The sequence below is a fragment of the Chanos chanos genome, chromosome 7 (genome assembly GCF_902362185.1).
Source record: "Chanos chanos chromosome 7, fChaCha1.1, whole genome shotgun sequence".
Taxonomy (NCBI): domain Eukaryota; kingdom Metazoa; phylum Chordata; class Actinopteri; order Gonorynchiformes; family Chanidae; genus Chanos; species Chanos chanos.
In genome coordinates this window covers 12,726,512-12,744,799 of record NC_044501.1, presented here as the reverse complement: position 1 = coordinate 12,744,799, position 18,288 = coordinate 12,726,512, and the positions used below count along the sequence as shown (strand labels likewise).

Here is an 18,288-nt window from a genome sequence, read left to right as displayed (position 1 = left end):
ACACAGGTCTGACTGTTATGGACCAATGTTAAATGGGAGGGGGGGGGGGCCTTAGTCAACTCACCTTCCCAAGGAGCGTGGGCCATTGCGCTGCCGTGGACTTCAGGCCGCAGTCAGCAACACCGTCATAATGAATCCCAATGTAGGGGGCGCACTTCTGGACTGTTGGTCACTGCCAAGGTTCGCTGCGTGGAACCTCACATTATCCGATCTCTGTTTTCTTGTGTTATTATTTACTTATTGATAGCACTTATTAATTTACAATAAGGACAGTTCCATGTGTTTCTGCTCCAATGGTTCATCTACTGACAGTTTCAAAATGAATGATTTCCAATAAACAGGCCAACTAGTGATTACACTTTATTGGATTTTGACTTGGACGCCTCAATAAATGTTGAAAATACGCATTGTAAGTGTGTACATAGGTTAAATCGGTTAAATTCTTTTATATTCATTCCCAGATTTACATTCTGCCACTGTTCATACTTCATGCAACTACTTATCTTATTAGAGTTTCTCTGTATCAACACCCCTATAATCTTAGGGACACCTTCTCACATTCGCATCCTAACAAAGCCTTGCATGACACATCACCTGTGTAATCTAGCCGATGAGTTTCTGAACCACTGCTGTTTTTCTATCTGTAAAGCGTATGTGTGAGGATGAGTCTTTGGTCTGTGAACATTCCAGACACATCACAACGTTGCCCGTCCCTCCTCTCTCCGCCTCACTCCGCTGAATGCTAATTTTCTTACCTTTTCCTATTCGATAGCGCTTCTGTCTATTCCAACAGAATGCAAATACCGAGACGCCACGTCCGATCAATGCGGAATCCTTTCTCAAAGAATGCTGATCAACCCTCTTTACTGTCACACCCCCCTTCCCCCTAGCTTTGAATGTATTTCAAATTCACCTAACGGATGACATCCGTTTTAAATAAACATCGTACTTGACGTGGTGCCTACTATGAGCTCACGTTAAATAGAATGTGTTATGTTGTTGTTTTCATGATTTAAGTGCGAAATAAATTTAGACAAGATGTACTAACGGAACAGATTTTTTTCTTAACCTGATAAACGCCACAGACCTCCTAACTGATATACAACAAATTATGTGATTTGGTATCGCATCAGAAAGAATGGGAGGGATGGACAGATAGAAGGAGAGAGAGAAGAGAACGAGAGGCAGAAGGAGGCAGAGGGAGAGTGATTTCAGTCTACACTATGACTGAGTCTGTGTGTGTGTGTGGATGTTTGTGTGTGTGTGTGTGTGTATGTGTGTGTGTGTGTGTGTGTGTGTGTGTGTGTGTGTGTCTGTGTGTGTGTGTGTGTGTGTTTGTATGTGTTTTGTGTTTACACATCCATTGAGTGCGCTCCTCTGCTCACTGGGTCGTGACTGTGCCACTGACTCTAAAAATATTTCAGCCAACAGAGAAAACCTCCCTGTTCCCCTCTCTCTCTCTCTCTCTCTCTCTCTCTCTCTCTTCTCTCTTCTCTCTCTCTCTCTCTCTCTCTCTCTTCTCTCTCTCTCTCTTTCTCTCTCTCTCTTTCTCTCTCTCTCCTCTCTCTCTCTCTCGATGTGTTTTCTGCCCTATACCCAGGGATTGATTTGTTACCCAATAACCATTACCACAATCTGTCCTTGCTCCACTCTGGAGTCAAACACAGTGTACTTGTCACCAACAGTATGACAAAGTACCATTAGATCCTCAAGGCTTTTTGTTTTGCGGGATTTATTTTTTTTTTTGTTACCTTTTCAGTATATTTAAAAGTACCAGGTATGGTAATATCTATTTATTGTATTAATCTATTACACTGCATCGTAACACTAATTTAGTAACCCTATGTTAAGTACTGTGCTCATGGATATAATCCCAATGTTTCTCTTCACTACAGAACATACAAACCTTTTGTCACCAGTTCATTTTGTCGTAGTTCCCCCATTAGGGCTTCAAACCAGAGAGTCATAAGTTCCAATACTGCAGTGTTAACCTCAGAGCCAACAGCACTGAATTTTCCATTCTCCTAAAAAGATAAGTCCTGATTAATTAGTCTTCTCATTTGTACAAAGCTGTGATCATCCAGTAAAAAAAAACAGTCACTTAGAGCTAGTGATCTCGTGTGTTTCATGACTCATGTTTGATGATATTACATGTGAGATTCTTCCCTGTCAGCAGGTTTTGATGACATAAATGGTACCATTTGATAATTATGCACGAGTTAAGTTGATTTCTCTGAGTTTAGACATGAGATTGAGAGAGACACTAGGGAAATCAGATTCAGGATGCATGGATCAGATTGGATTTCACAACATTAATTTGATCAAAACCAACCCAAACTTGTGCTATGTCTCCTAAACTTTGGTCCTTATTACATGAAATAAAGCTACAAAGCCAAATTTTTGCGCTGTACTCATTCATTAGAGAAATTAAGTTTTACCTGTAACATATGTAAGTGAGTAAACTAATCATAACTAAACTATTGAAACATTTAAACAAATTTAAACAACTATTTAAACAAAAACAAATATTTCTTGATTGACAGATGAATGCTTGTATGGTTTTGTGTTTGCACATGTCTTTAATGGCATGCTATTAGCATGTCATACAGCAATTCACGTGTAGTACCTAGCCAGCAAGTCTTATTTAGATATGCACAACATAGTGAACTGTAATCCAAGGCATCCCACTGTTTCTTCTTTAATTAGGAACAAGTATAGTAGATATATTCAAATAGCAACAAGACAGTATTGTGAATAATACCTTCAGACCAAGAGATGTTGCCAGTACAGCTGGTCTTTACACAGTTAGCTAACAAACAAGGCGGTTTCCTCCAAAACTGTCATCCACAGTATATTGTTAGCCAAGCTTCTCCTTTTCCAGAAATTTCTTTCTTTTTTTTTTTTTTTTAACTGAGAGTGTTACCATCAGTTGGCCAGACCCATAAGAAACGAATGTTGACCATCGCATCGCTCTGTCAGTTGGGTCGTTATGACAACGGGTGACCTCTGGAAGTCTTTTCAGTGAATTGCTCTCCAGTTCCAGGAGATTAATCGTGATTGATTTGGGCGCAGATGTGGATCTGTTAAGAGACTTGTGTCAGCCGCTTCATCAGTAAGCACACAGTGAGCCCAGTGACAAAAGGACATTACCATGACAAGGGAGAAAAAAAAAAAAAAAAAAGATGACAACGAGCAACCATCAGTCCAGCAGAGTGACCTCAAGCAGTACGCAATAATCAGAGCCTCCAAATACAGATCACGTTACCGATCACATGTAGCGGTCTAGAAGAAGATTAAGCGCGCATAGATGCAGCTGTGTGTCATTCAGTGTAATTTGAAAGTGTGTGTGTGTCTTTGTGTTTGTTACGTTTCTGTATGAAAAACAGCTAATGACTGAAGAGACTATATCATTCACCTGCCCTAGGCTGGTACGAATGAAAAGGGAGAAGGAAGGGAGGGGGGGGGCTGATAAGAGCTAATGGAGCTGATTACAGACACACTTTAACTCTGGAAGGCTGTGCTGTAGTGTTCAGGGAGAGGCAGAGCAGGTGGTGTTCTGTTATGAAGCTAACCCATTCCCCAAACTGTCAGGGCTCATATGGTTCCCAACCCAGCCAATCTGTCACTCCTATTCTTATCCCCAACTCACCTATTTGAGCTAAAGGTGCTAAAGTTTGCTGCAAATGTACCTTTTAGTGAGTTTAAAACTTTTTCCACATGACTCAAGTTTGACATCTGAAAAGTGAGTTTACAAATGATAAAAGATCGTTACGAATCTTTATAGTCCTGATCTCTTTTTACAGGAACAGATAATCAAATATATCTCAGATATATTCTACCCGATTGTTATTACAGAAGATGTTATGCTCTTTGTAAGCCCTAACCAGGTTTGTGTCTTAACATAACTGACTGAACATGTTTGTACTTTACCTGTGTTTTGTCTGGACAGTTGTCTCTGATGCACTTCTCGTGTATTTATATATTTCTCTGTCTGTCTCCTTGCAGTCAAGTGTCCCAGAGTAGCTCCCTAGAGGAGGTGCGTCTGGATGGGGCGCAGCTGGCACCACCGGCTCCGCGGCGGGTGGAGATGAGAAGGGATCCGGTGCTTGGCTTTGGTTTCGTGGCCGGTAGCGAGAAACCCGTGGTGGTCCGCTCTGTGACTCCAGGTAAGCATCAAGACAAGCACCACGCTACGCGTAACACGCATTCGGCGCGTTAAACGATAAAATGTAACATTTGTAGAGCCGGGGGGGGGGGGGGTTCCTTTGTGCAAAACAAAGTACGCTTAGATTCTCAGTCACTTTTTTGTCTACGTACTTCAGCAACGCACATGCTGAACACCTACATTTCTCCTCATGTTTCTGTTGTAGTAGGAGGTAATGTGGGTAGAAAAGGCAGGAATCTCTCTGTCCATTACTTATTCCTATGAGTTCTATAGGTATCATCCATCCTTTCAGCTCGAATCACGCTATCACGGGCAAACAGACTCCCCGGGCTGAATAATTAGAGCATACCAAATCTGTGCAGGCGTCAAGAAGAAAAAACATCTTCATCTGTCTTGTGTGTCTACAATGCAAACTGAGAGGCACTAGCCAGAGGCAAACTGGATGAATGGAGACTCTAGAGTGTGTACTGCATACCTAGTTTAAATAAGCAAAATGGAGCCCTTATGTTGTTGTTTGTGATGTTTTTTTTATCTACTAAAGGATGATGGAGCACAATGTAAAGAACATCCTTTTGATGAACTATGTGGTTTTATGAAAGAGGCATATACTGAAATATAACACTGAATGCTTTTGTATGGGTTTTGTATGGGTGTACGTGTAATATGTACTGGTATGGGTTTATCTGCGTGTATGTTTGTGTGTGTGTGTGTGTGTGTCTGTGTGTGTGTGTGTCTGTGTGTCTGTGTGTCTGTGTGTCTGTGTCTGTGTCTGTGTGTGTGTCTGTGTGTGTGTGTGTTAACATAACAGGAGGACCATCAGAGGGAAAACTTATTCCCGGGGATGAGATCATTATGATCAATGATGAGGCGGTTGCCTCAGCACCCAGGGAACGAGTCATTGACCTCGTCAGGTACTAGTCATCCTGTCCACCCAACCATACATCAGTACATCCATCCATCCATACATATGCATATAGGCACATCCAGCCATCTAGCTATCCAAGCATCTTCTTGCCATAGTATCATCAACAGAATAACAATGAAATGAATAAATGATTTCTGTAAGTCCGGCCAAATGGACAAGGGCATGTATCTGTTCATACAACTTTTTTATTTTCTTGGTTTGTTTTTTGTTTGTTTGTTTGTTTTTTAAGAAAAAATTGGCTAAAGATAAAGTATGGTCGTTATAACAACATTGTTATTGTAGATTGTACTTAATCATATTTGCCTGCAGAATTGCATCAATAACAATTACAAAACTTCACATTACTTCTGCCTTTAATTAGTGGTTTTAAGATGCTCATTTGTATTGCCGATGCTCTTTCCACATAATGAAGAAAAAGTAAATTGCATGATCATAATAACTTTTGTCATTACGATGTGGTCGCTATCGCGTCACATAATTAAAACTCATTAAACAACGTTGCTAACAAAATGTCAGAGACGAGAGGTCTGTTGATATTGTTTTCACTGAGAACAGAAGCTTCTGACATTTCAAGAAATGAAAAAATGTCTGAGTCTGAAATGAGGCTTTGTGCTTTTGCCTTAGCCTCTGCTTGCTGGAGGACAGATGCCTTTGTAATGTAATGAAACCAAATCACCCTCCTAAGAAAGCCTTGATAATAATGTGGGTGTGTCGGAAGTGCACACACTCATATTTCTATATACTTGTGCGTGTGCGTGTGTGTGATTGTGTGTGTGTGTGTGTGTGTGTGTATATGTGTGTCTCTACATGCACATATATTTATCTCCATTCTGCTTCCTTATCCTCTTATCCTTCTACTTAAGCAGTAAATCCAATACATCTCAGGAACACTCTACATAACCCTTGTAGCTGTAGCATATTATGACGACTTATTATGAAGCCTACATACGTTAATCAGAAGGTTATTTTAACGTCATGACTGTGGCAGTATTTTCCAGTGAGATCCCAGAAGACTTAGTTGGTCTTGACCCCCCCTGAGATGAAATAGAGATGGTATTAAATATGATCAGAGGACCTCCTTCCTTGCAACATGTCATAGCCTGGGAGGCCTTGGGAGTTGAGTAGACATATTATCAATACGACATGTGTGGGATGCTTGTAATATGTTCTTGTGCTTATCCTTTTTTTCAGGAGTTGTAAAGAGTCCATCTTGTTGACTGTTGTGCAGCCATACCCAGTAAGTGCTGAGTGGATATCACTGAATATCCATTTATTACTCTAAATAACTACAAACTTCAGATTCTGGACAGTCTTTGCAAGGGAGTAGATTTTGAGGGCGGGGGGGGGGGGGGGGGGGGGGTATTTGTTTTTTTGTTTATTTCAGTATGATAACTGGTGTTTTTGGTGTCCAAGGGAACAAGGGGCCAAATATTACATTGTTCCTAGAAAAAAGAGAGTATTCTCATAGGAAAAGAGGCTTTAGGCAGTCATTTAGCCAAAGAGATACATTTTCTCCCAGAGTTCATGTTTACGGGAATACTCAAATGCTGAATAGAAGGCTAACTTCAGTCAGGACAAAGTGCGATCCAAAACAACATCATCTCATTTTAAGTGCACATTTGCCCCATGAATTTTATGTTCTCTATCTTTCACAACAAACAAGACCACTGTTCCAGAAAGTGTCTTCTCTCTGGGTCTAATGGTACACTGAAAAGTAATGTTTTCTCATGACGAAAATAGCAAAATGAAACAGTGACAAGCAATGCAGTTTAATTAGTCTGAGATTTTTTAAAAAAACTTTCAAGTGAAACCTGAAAAGTTGGCCTTCTGCAGACATTGTTTTCTCTTATCTGACATGCTTAACAAGTTGTTTTTAAGTGTCAGCGTCCTCTAATAGCACATTATTTTGGCTGCTTGACAGCCCAGCTCCGTGACTCAATACTAAACGAGGCTTATTTATTGCATGGGGACTCAATGACACCAAATTAACACAAGTCAAGGTCCCATATATTGATCAAGTCCCAGCCATGAGACAGCCTTGTTGTCAGCGCTGTCACAACAACATCAGGTTCGATGACTTTGGCTGCATTTGGCTAAAATCACCACTATTGCCTCATTTGACTTGGCTGCATTTAGCTAAAATCACCGCTATTCCCTAGTTTTTGAGCCCAGTTCACATTGTTGCTACGAGTGAATTTTCTTCCTTAAAATCTGAGAATGTATTTATCTCGTACTGATCACTACAGTGAGGTAACAATCTGTTTATTGTCTCAGAGAATGAGATCATCCATATTCATCTCACTGGCCTGGCTGATCAGTCTGGACCCATCAAAAACACATATCTTTCAATACGTTTATGTATCACAAAGGTGATATAGAGGCTTTTGAATTCTGCATAAATATTTTTATCCAACTGTACCTTTTTTTTTTTCCCTGCCAGTCTCCCAAATCAGCATTCATCAGCGCAGCCAAAAAAGCCAAGTTGAAGTCTAACCCTGTCAAAGTGCGCTTTGCAGAGGAAGTCATAATAAATGGACAGGTTCCAGTAAGTTTCTGGCAACTCCAGAATTTCTGAAGACAAAAATACCGTCAGTCTATTTCTGTTGTAACACAATTTGATAATGTGTACTGAAACCCTACTCTGTGTGCTCACTGATCCAACCTCAGGGTTTTCATTACTGGATATGTGAGTGGGGTGATGACATGTTTATTACTCTTTTATGTCATAAATCATGCCCTGACAATCTGTTGTGTGCCCTGTGTCAATCATAATGTCCATCTATGCATTTCTGTTAGCGCTGTTAAGTACATTAAAATGTATCGAAGCTATTGCCTTGTAATTGAAATATCTTGTAGTGTGCAGTAATGGATCTCTGGTTTTATCTAGGACACTGTGAAGGACAACTCCCTCCTCTTCATGCCTAATGTTCTAAAGGTGTACCTGGAGAACGGGCAAACCAAGTCATTTCGTTTCGACAGCAGCACGTCTATCAAGGTAATTTCATCAGTTCAAACCAGTAGAGTGTGGATCCACTGAATAACCCACAGTAAGCCTGGAAAAAAAAATATGTCGTTTCAGTTTTATGAATTAATGTGCAAGTCATTGACCCATACCCAGTTTCTTCTTTTTAAAACTTTATTCTCATCGTTGTGTGATCATTTTGATTTGCCTGTAAAAACCTTGACTGTGTATTCATACTCATTGGGCTTAAGGTGTGACTTTATTTGAAGGACTGCGGACTAATGTTATAACATGTTGTTCACATGTTGTTCTGCATGAAAGGACGTCATCATGACTCTCCAAGAGAAGCTGTCCATCAAGTGCATCGAGCATTTTTCATTAATGCTGGAACAGAGGACAGAAGGTTCCAGTAGCAAGCTGCTACTCCTGCATGAGCAGGAGATGCTAACTCAGGTAGGTGAACAGTGGATGAACTCAGAGAATTAAATTTGCCAATAGGGGCTTTGCAGTGGTCGAGATTCTTGTCAGTGTGCAGTGGATAGGCAGCAAAAAAAAAAAAAAAAAAGCCTAAAATACCGTGAGTACGTGAATAGATATGCAATATGATTGGCACATTATACAGATGGTGATGAAACAGAGATGTGGTTTTACGTACAGGAGCTAGTATATCCATTGTTAACAGTATAGATTAAGACAGGATGGAAGTGGTACATTGTCTACAGGCAGGATGCTCTTTATAAACGTTGATTATCCTTATATTGAATGATGTGAAACTGTAAGGAATAACCCTGTTATGTACAGCAGCATGTATGGGGGATCCTTTGCAGATCATTTGGAATCCACTGTAGATTATTTGGAATAACTTCAAGTGCAATGTTTACAATTAAACTATAAAGTAAACCTGGATCCCTTTTGTCTACAACGACACCCTCAACGACACCCTCGCTGCCTAAAAGAACCCTGGCAGTGCAGCTGCTTCATAAGAACTGTCCTTAGAAAAACTCTGTTTAACAAAATCTGTAGGACAGTGGTCCAGAGGGAAGGTACTTTTAGTCTCCAACTTAGCACCTGCGTGAACTCTACTGTGGGACTGATTAGCAGTGCCAGCAGTGCCGGACTTAAACACTCACACGGCGTGCGCGCGCATGCACACACACACACACACACACACACACACACACTGGCAGAGATTAGAGAAGATTGACGGGTACCTACTCAATATTCACAGGGTGGCATAGTCTCATTGTTCTATTTATCCAGCACGGTGAAACCATGGTGATGGCCCTCAGTATTTTAATGAGGGTGACAAAGATCATTGCGCACAACGTTTCATATGAGCACAAATGTCCATAGTGAGGGTCAGAGCGCAATGAAGTGATGCAGATGAATCAAGTCATTATAAACCAAGAGGTGGCTTTTACGGGACGATTCAGTAGAGGTGAAATAACCCATCTCTATGAGAATATCTACTCAGTTTACTCAACAGAAGACCCTTGTGGTTACAACATAGAATGTGTAATAGCGGACACATAATGTAAACTGATTTTCCTCATAAAAGTCATTTTTGGATAGGGTTCTTTTTATACACATTTCAAGAAGTGGCAGGTAAAACATCAGACAGTATTCACACATAGCTGTGTAAATTACATTCGATTTATTTCACAGTTTGAATTAAAGCTTTATTGAAGAAATGATACGCTTATAAACAATGGCAGTTTTAGGACCACAGTACAATGAGAAATAATGTGAAACAGGAAGAAAATAAATAAAATGGAACAACCTGAGAGGCATGAGAGAAACCTTTAAATCAATATTAGAACATTTGATGTTCCACTGATTCATATTCTTGTCTGGTACCCCAGCGATCGATAGCTCCATATAAATGATATGTAAAAAGGTGAGGGCCCACTGTTAGGTGTGTGAGGATGTCCATCGCATAGCCAATATTTCCTGCCCCGAAATGAGACCTTTTTATAAATAACTACATACATACATTCATACATACATATATAGAATATGGGTCCTATAACCTAGTTCTGTCTCTCTCTCTCTCTCTCTCTCTCTCTCTCTCTCTCTCTCTCTCGCTCTCTCACTCACTCACTCACTCACTCACTCTCTCTCTGTCCCTCTCTCACTCACTCACTCACTTGCTTTGTTTCTTCTGGCCAGGTTACTCAAAGGCCAGGGTCGCACAAGATGAAATGCTTTTTCAGAATCAGCTTCGTCCCAAAGGATCCGGTTGACCTTCTCAGAAGAGATGTGGTGGCTTTCGAATACCTCTATGTCCAGGTGTGTAAGTCATTAATGCACACAAAGAATTAGACACATTGATCAGATCCCCAGGTATTCAGTAGATAAGCAAGGATCCACTCATGACTATATGGTTAAAAAAAATACGGTTTCATCAGTCACCATTTGAAATTGGAAGTTGAAGCGTTTTTCCTTAGCATTTCTTAATTTGAACTGAAGCGGGGTGTCAATGCTTTCTGAACCTTCCTTACCATACATGAGGACTGTCTAACATAATTCAAATGCATAGTATATTATACAGATGTCACTGTCCCTGTAGAAGGGTTCAGAACATTTACAGTTTGTAAGCCAGACCATATCATTTCATAAAAGCAGTCACGCTGTTGGTCAAGGCTGCATCGTTTTTCACCTTATTCAAGACCTCATACGAACCATCATCACTAACATCGTGAAATGTTTATGGCTCAGTTACGAAGGCTGAGTAATGTGGAGTGTCGTGAATGGTGTTACGCGGAAATGCCGACCTGTCTCCTTCCCCTCTCCGCAGAGCTGTAATGATGTAGTTCTGGAGCGCTTTGGCCCAGAGCTGAAGTATGACGCTGCTCTTCGCCTCGCCGCCCTGCAGATGTACATCCTCACCATGACGACCAGGCAGACACAGAAAGTCTCACTCAAGTACATCCAGTGAGTTTGTATTCAAAGGGTCCCTCTCACTTGGCTGTGGAAGATGATGGTATCTCATGCACCAGAAATTGAGTTCAACCTTCCCAGCGCTTTGCTCACAAAAAAAGAAAAGATAACAAGTTGTTGTGCATTATTATCTCTTCAAGTGCTGTTACAACACCTTTGAATTTCAACCTATGCAATTTACCTAAGAGTCGTGAACTAGCTTTGAGACTGTCTTTGACAAAGTCTTAATTATTTGTTGCAATAATATGAAACTCAGACAATTTTTTATAAGTTGTTGGGTCACAGCTGTAAATATCTAAATGCATTAGCTATTAACTATTAATATATCTGTATCTGTTTTGACAGACCAGAATGTTGTCTATTTGCAAACTCAGAAAACAAATTAGTGATCTTTTACTGCGCCCAAAATGGCTGTTGTCAAGTCACTCTTACCAGATTTCTTATGTTTCTCAGGAAGGAGTGGGGTTTAGCACTTTTCTTACCTCCATCAGTCCTCTCCAGCATGAAGGAGAAAAACATAAAGAAAGCACTGACACACATCCTAAAGACAAATCAGAACCTTGTGCCTCCAGGGAAGAAGGTGGGTGCCTACTGGTTTAAGGTCTTGTATATATTCAAATAGTACATTTCGTGGAATAGAACTGAAAATGTCTAGAGAGAGACATCTACTGGTCTGGCAAAGTACTACAAGAAAAAGGTTTGGCACAGGTTTAAAGCAAACAGCCTGTGCAAGAGGCAGGTAACAGTCTTCTAGCTGAGCCTACAACATATGCAGACTTTTTCTCCATTCAGACAAATGTTTCAAAGAGAAGCCTTAGATGTGCTGGAGAGGGAATAAATCTTTGTTCTTAGTACGACCCAGTTCAAGGAGGGTTAACAATCCCTTACCAATGAAAACAGAAGGTTCAATGTTCATTAAAAAAACCCACCATAACATGTTTTGAGTGAGCCCAATTAAATAGCTAAGTGGATATATCAACAGTTCATAATCTAACCTTGAAAGCAAATCCCATGGATTTAACTGGAAAATAACACCCACTCTATTCTTAGAGATACATTCTCTCTGCTATATGTACATTGTTTGTTCTTGTAAGAACTGAAGACTCTGTGAAGTAAAATAAATAAATATGAAATCACTGAAACAAACTCTCTCTCTTTCCAGTTAACAGCTCTGCAGGCAAAGGTGCACTATTTGAAGTATCTTAGTGACTTGAGATTGTATGGAGGAGGAATATTTAAATCAGTCTTACTGGCAAGTACAATAATAATAATAATAATAATAATGCAAGTTTATTTAGAGCTCACTATCAGTATTTATAGTCTCAAAGGGCTTTACATGTCTATAACAAAGTCAAATTAAAATGATATTATCCATAAATTAGAGAATAGATTACCATTTGACTTCTACTGACTGTGTGATGTGTGGCTTAAGTTATTGTTAAAGGTCATATTTCTTAAACAACATTACACAGCATACACAAGTTTCTAATGGCGGTCAATTTAATTAATTTAACAACAAAAAAATCATTCATTCATTTTTCCATGTAAACTTTTGCTCTCCCTCATAAGTCTCTTTCAATCCTGGTCTTCATTCACAGCAAGGAGAGAAGCAAACAGAGGTGACCCTATTGGTGGGTCCCAGGTATGGCATTAGTCATGTAATCAATGCCAAGACCAATCTCGTGGCCCTCCTTGCTGACTTCAGCCATGTTAACCGCATTGAGATTCTCACTGAGGATGAGACAAACGTCCGGGTAGAGTTGCATGTCTTGGATGTAAAGGTGAGATTCAGGCTTGCATGTATTTCAATCATGAGTACACTTGATGTTTAAGCCATAGTAAAATAAACATGTCTCCAGCTATATAGTCTGAAGTCAAGTTACTGAGTTTAAATGAGGAAACTCCCAGTTATGTACAGGACACTTCTCTTATGTGGCAAAACAGAAAACTGACATAAATTGCAATGCCTTACCATAACGTTTTGCTTCATTCTTTGGGCAGCCTATCACGTTACTAATGGAGTCCAGTGATGCCATGAATCTGGCTTGCCTGACCGCAGGATACTATCGGCTTCTGGTAGATTCCCGACGTTCCATCTTTAACATGTCCCAGAGTAACAGCCTAAGTGAACTGGACAGCGGTGAGAAAACATAACGTGTTCCCGGACTGTCATTTTCACTTCATAAAAATTCTGTTCGTACATCAAATGGTGTTCTTCATTAAGACATATGAAAATCAGCTAATTTAATCATTCTGCTTCAATCTGTCTCAGGCCAGGATCCCAGGGAGCTCGAATGGCCATACAGCACCTCATTTGGTAGCTGTGATGACGGTAATTCTCAAGCAAGAGTGAATGAATCTTATCAGGGGGAGCCTGATTACCCAGAGGGCACACAAGGAGAGACTGAAATTGCCTCTCCTTCTATACAAGATGTACAGCAGCCCCAATATCCCATGCAGCAGGGGGGTGAGAGGTCACCAAGAAGGAGCAGAAGTCCACAGCCTCCACCTCTCCCACCTGCAAGACATCGGCCCCAAGACTCTCCCAGGAGTGCTAAAGTATCTTTTATATTTGGAGATCCCCCTCTGCACAGCGTCAACCCTCAGAACCTTGGCTACCAGCGCCTCATGGATGAAAGTCCTGAGATTCCTGATAGATCTGTTCTCCTACATACCAATGATGTAAGCTTCAGGACTTCAGATGATGTGCCATTTCAGTACAATACCCGACAAAATGTTGTCTATAGCAACATTGGAGAGGCTAAGATTTTTGGTAGTGTAGAGGAGGGCATTGAGGAGCCCTTGCTGCGAGATTTATGTTACGCTGAAACGACGGATGACGCAGAGGATGAGGACGATGTCAGCTGCGAGGAAGACATAGCCGCAGCGGTTGGAGAGAGTGCTGTGAGACTGCCAACGAGCAATACCACATTTCTTGCCTTGTCAGGGTCCAGTGACGATATTATCGACCTGACCTCCCTTCCACCACCAGAGGGGGATGATGATGAGGAAAATGATGCACTCCTACACTCCCTAAACCTGGCTATTGCTGCCCCTCCTCCTGGGTTCAGGGACAGTTCAGACGAAGAGGGCACAGAGAGCAAAGGTCGGCCTCTCGGCTCATGTGACAACGACAACATCCCCGTGTCTCTTATTGATGCTATCCCAACGCATGGGGAGGGCAGCAGTGACCGTAACCTGGATCAGGCTGTTGTGTCCACCCTACAAGCACTGGAGGCACTGGCTGTGTCTGAAGAGCGGCCAAATCCACAGTCCAACACCAGTACAGGTCTTTACAGCATTTATTTAGTAGCCTAAATGTTTTTTTTCTAAATGTTTCATAGCTTGTGCTGAGTTTTGGTTTGTCTGGGTCTGTAATGGTTGCATGTAAGTATCTGTAGTCTGAATCTATGAATCAATGAAAAAGTATTACTTCAGTGACATTTAGCATTTTGTTGGTTGTCCCCTCTGCTGCCTGCAGGTAATGTCCTGTCTCGGGCTTTCAGTCCTGAGTCCTCGTCAGATTCAGGAAATGAAACAAACTCTTCGGAGATGACTGAAAACTCAGAACAGGCTGCAGCGCACAGGCTCTCAGAGAATCCCATGCGTCTCTTGGTTGCCACCACTGAGGGTTATCAGCCACTTTTGGAAGAGAAGACTGAATTTCCTGTCTCCCCCTCTGCAAGACCATCCATACAAAAGCCACCACGTAGTCCCTCACGACACAGACAGACTGAAGTACTGTCTGTTGCTGTGCCTTCTAAGCAAATTTTATCTTCTGATGGCATTGAGATGGAGCCAGATGCCATGGAGGATAAATCACTACATGATTATATCCCCAAAGCACACTCAAGCACACTTGTAAATTCAAACACCGGCTACCAGTCCAATACAATGGTGAGTGGTGGAAAACGACATAAGAAAACAGCAGATCCCCCTGGGAAGTTTAACTCTTTAGGTGGGAGAGAAAGTCACAGGAGGAGTCATTTTGACATTGAACGTACTTCGTTTTGTGAGAGGATTCAAGGGCAGCAGCCATTATTTGAGAATAAATCCACAGAGAAACAAGCCACTGCAAGCCACTTAGGCTCTAAAGAAGATGTAGCTTGCAACAGTAGTCCTGGAAATGGGCAAGGTGGGCTCTCATCTGACACTTGCTTTCCCTCACCATCTAAACAACTGCGGGACACTGCACAGGTAGAGACACATGAGGACGAGCAGCAGGCCCAGCCACCACTGCGGCATGGGGTGGCACGATTATGTGAATACCACTTGGCTAAGCGGATCTCCTCCCTTCAAAGTGAGGCTCAACACTCTTTGCAGAGCTCACAATGCTCTTCTCTGGATGCTGGCTGCAGCACAGGAAGTAGTGCTTGTGCAACTCCCACTGACTCACCACTTTGCGCTCCCGATGGCAAGCACCCGCTCTCAAACTCTTCATCTTCCTTACTCAGAGGTCTTGCCTTTGAGGACAAGGCTTCACATGGCACTCTAGGCAGAGACCTCCATCCCCACGCAGATCCTGCCCTCCTGAGGAAGATGTTGCCAAATATGCATCCCCCTGGGTCAGATCCTTCACTTAATGTCCGAGAAGGCTCCCTTCGTCCATCCAAGATGAAAGAGACCACAGGTACAGCTCGCAGGAGTAATCTTCTCAGTGATCTGCATGCAAAACCTGGCAGTGTAAAGAGTCTTAACACAAAGGAGGGAAGTGAGGCGTATAGACAGTTAATAAACTATTTAACAGTCAGCCAAATGCATCAGGGGGGCAAGTTACAGAGTGCAGGAATAGGGGGAGGAAAAAAGGACAGTAGAAGGCATGTCACAAGTAACCCTCTCCTTCTAGACCTTGTTAGGGGTAAAGGAAACACTATTGCCAGATGTCCCTGCATGCCACCCTCGCCCTCTCCCCTTCTTAGCCCAAATTTGACTCACCCCAGTGCAGCCTCCTTAAGAGCAACAAGCAAAAGTCCCAGAATATACCACTCAGCCACCTTGCCTGCTAAACTGAAGAGGAGTCCTGACATGCATGCTCAGAGACCCACCAACAGCCTTGATGTGAGACCCTGTGGCTTCGAGAGAAGAAGCTCATTTTCCGACCTTGAGGGCAAGTTAGAGCAAGGTGTTAGCCCCGAGCGGTTTCTGTCCCTGGGTAGGACAGACAGTATCCGTGAGGGTGGCCCTTGCAGGTCATCCTCCGGGACTCGCAGCGGCTTACCCCATGCCGGCACAGAGGACTGGCTCAAGTCTAACTGCAGGATGAAGCATGCTGTTCGACAGACGCCTAACGATTCTCTTTGTTTCTCTGCCACCCCTAGTGTAGCTCGCACAGAACAGCATGGAATGCTGCCGGGAGGGAGAGACCAGCCCCCAATTTTACTACGGCAAGCCAAAACCTGTGCCACTCCTCCTCCTCCTCCTCCTCCTCCCCCTCCACCGCCACCTCCACCTCCACTTCTGCAACACAGCACGTCAGTGAGCACCAACTGCAGTGTTCCACTGTCAGAGTCAGCCAACACTCTCAGACAGAACCATGTCCACATGACAGCCCCTGCACTGCATCAATGTAACTCCACCACCAATAGTCTTCGGAGGGGCAGGGAACTAAGACGAAGCTCTAGCACTGTGACTACAGGCTCTGGAAGTGTGGAAACACTGTTTGAGAGAACTAGGACACCCTCTACAGGCCGATGTCAGCAGGTGTCTGCACATTTGTGTGACGGCAAACTGCAGAGAAGACCTACAGGGAAGAAGCTATCAAAAAGTTACTCCCAGGGTTCTATGGGCTCTCATACCACTTGCTGGTCAGCTGGTAGCAAGGACAGCTGGAGGGCCTCTGTTATGTTACCACTGCAAAAGGATGGCAAGCAGATAAAGGCATCACAGAAGCTAGACACTAGTCCATGGAGGTGCAATGGCCCATTCAGCTACTGTTTCTTTAAAAGGAAAAGTTTAGCCGAGGAGGATGACACAGATGGGGAGGGACCCAGAAGGTATCATGGTGATTTTAATGAGGCAGGAACCTCCCAGCACAGCCCCAACCCTGTCCTTGACACCACAGGAGAGCAGTTGTATGGGGAGGTCCTTAACAATATGAGTTTTAGTGACAGGCTGGCTCGAATAAATGCACTGAAGGACCACATGTATGTCTTTCCAACCGGCTTTTCCGAAGTACAGAGGGATGCGAGTGAGCTGATTGCCCTAGTACGCTCTAGTGTAGGAAGAGGTGACAGAAGTGTTCCACCACTTCAAGCTCAAGAGCTTGCCCAGTACAAGCAGCTGCTTTCTATTGAGTCTAAGGAGCTTGGAAGGGCATGTCGGCGGATGGCTCAAGCACACGGGAGCCCTGAGGAAATGCTGCTGGCTGTCACTTGCAGTTTCCAGGTGCTCTGCTGCTTATCCGAAGCCTGCATGTGCCTGGTACGGGGCCTAGGCGCATCAGCTGCCCAGCAACAACGAGAAGTTGTCGCCAAAGTTGATGAGGTAGTTATGAACTATATCTGTCTGCTGCGTGCTGCTGAGGCAGCCTCAGGTAGTGCTCCTGGGGATCACAGCATCAAAGCACTAGCCCGTCACTCAAGCACCATGTCAGCCATTGCTAACACCCTCACCCGTTCCTTAAAAACATTACTGAGCAAATAGGGCTTACAGTGGTGTCCCTTAATCCATGAAATGTTTGCAAAGCTGTACTTGGATGTGTGGATTTATCCAATATCCTTTCCCAAAAAAAATGAACAACTGGTAAACCTAGTGCTGTGCATATTTATTACACATGTAAAAATGTATATACATATATAAATATATTAAAAGAAACTTTAGAGCTTTAAAGGGAGGTATAAAATGAACATCTCCTTTATGTATTATCTTAACATGCTTTCACATATTAAAATGTAAAGTGCAGTACTGAAGAGATTGCTTTATTGAGAAGCTGAAGCACAGTAGTTGAGTATGTATTAGTGCTTCTTATCGCAATTTTAGAATCATACCATTTTTAAATTATAAGAAATTATGACATTCGTATTATTGGAAAGATTAACTCTTAAATGTTTGATTTCTAAAAGAGAATTGTCTATTCATAACTGAATTATTTAAGATGCATTTTTAATTATTGTGTTTTATCCATACTTTTGACTTGTTGGTCATGATTCTTCCTCTTGTTTATGAAACATGTGTTACTGTAAGCATTTCACAGACCATTATGCTACTCCATAATACAATTTGAATGTCTTAACATGAAAAAAAGTCTTTTCAGAACTGTATGAACTAATAAAGTATTTTGGGAATTGCAACATCTGC

At 42.2% G+C, this 18,288-nt stretch overlaps 1 protein-coding gene across 1 annotated transcript; it reads left to right on the top strand.

Moving 5' to 3' along the window:
- Positions 1–4,063: 4,063 nt before the first annotated feature.
- On the top strand, positions 4,064–17,634 carry LOC115817282 (FERM and PDZ domain-containing protein 4-like). The gene is made up of 15 exons (XM_030780557.1): positions 4,064–4,166; positions 4,974–5,076; positions 6,282–6,327; positions 7,531–7,629; positions 7,978–8,085; positions 8,374–8,505; positions 10,222–10,341; positions 10,850–10,986; positions 11,446–11,572; positions 12,155–12,244; positions 12,591–12,773; positions 12,994–13,132; positions 13,265–14,281; positions 14,474–15,622; positions 16,316–17,634. The coding sequence occupies exons 1-15, from the start codon at positions 4,088–4,090 to the stop codon at positions 17,632–17,634; spliced, it is 4,848 nt and encodes a 1,615-aa protein (XP_030636417.1). The 5' UTR covers positions 4,064–4,087.
- The last annotated feature ends 654 nt before the right edge of the window (positions 17,635–18,288 follow it).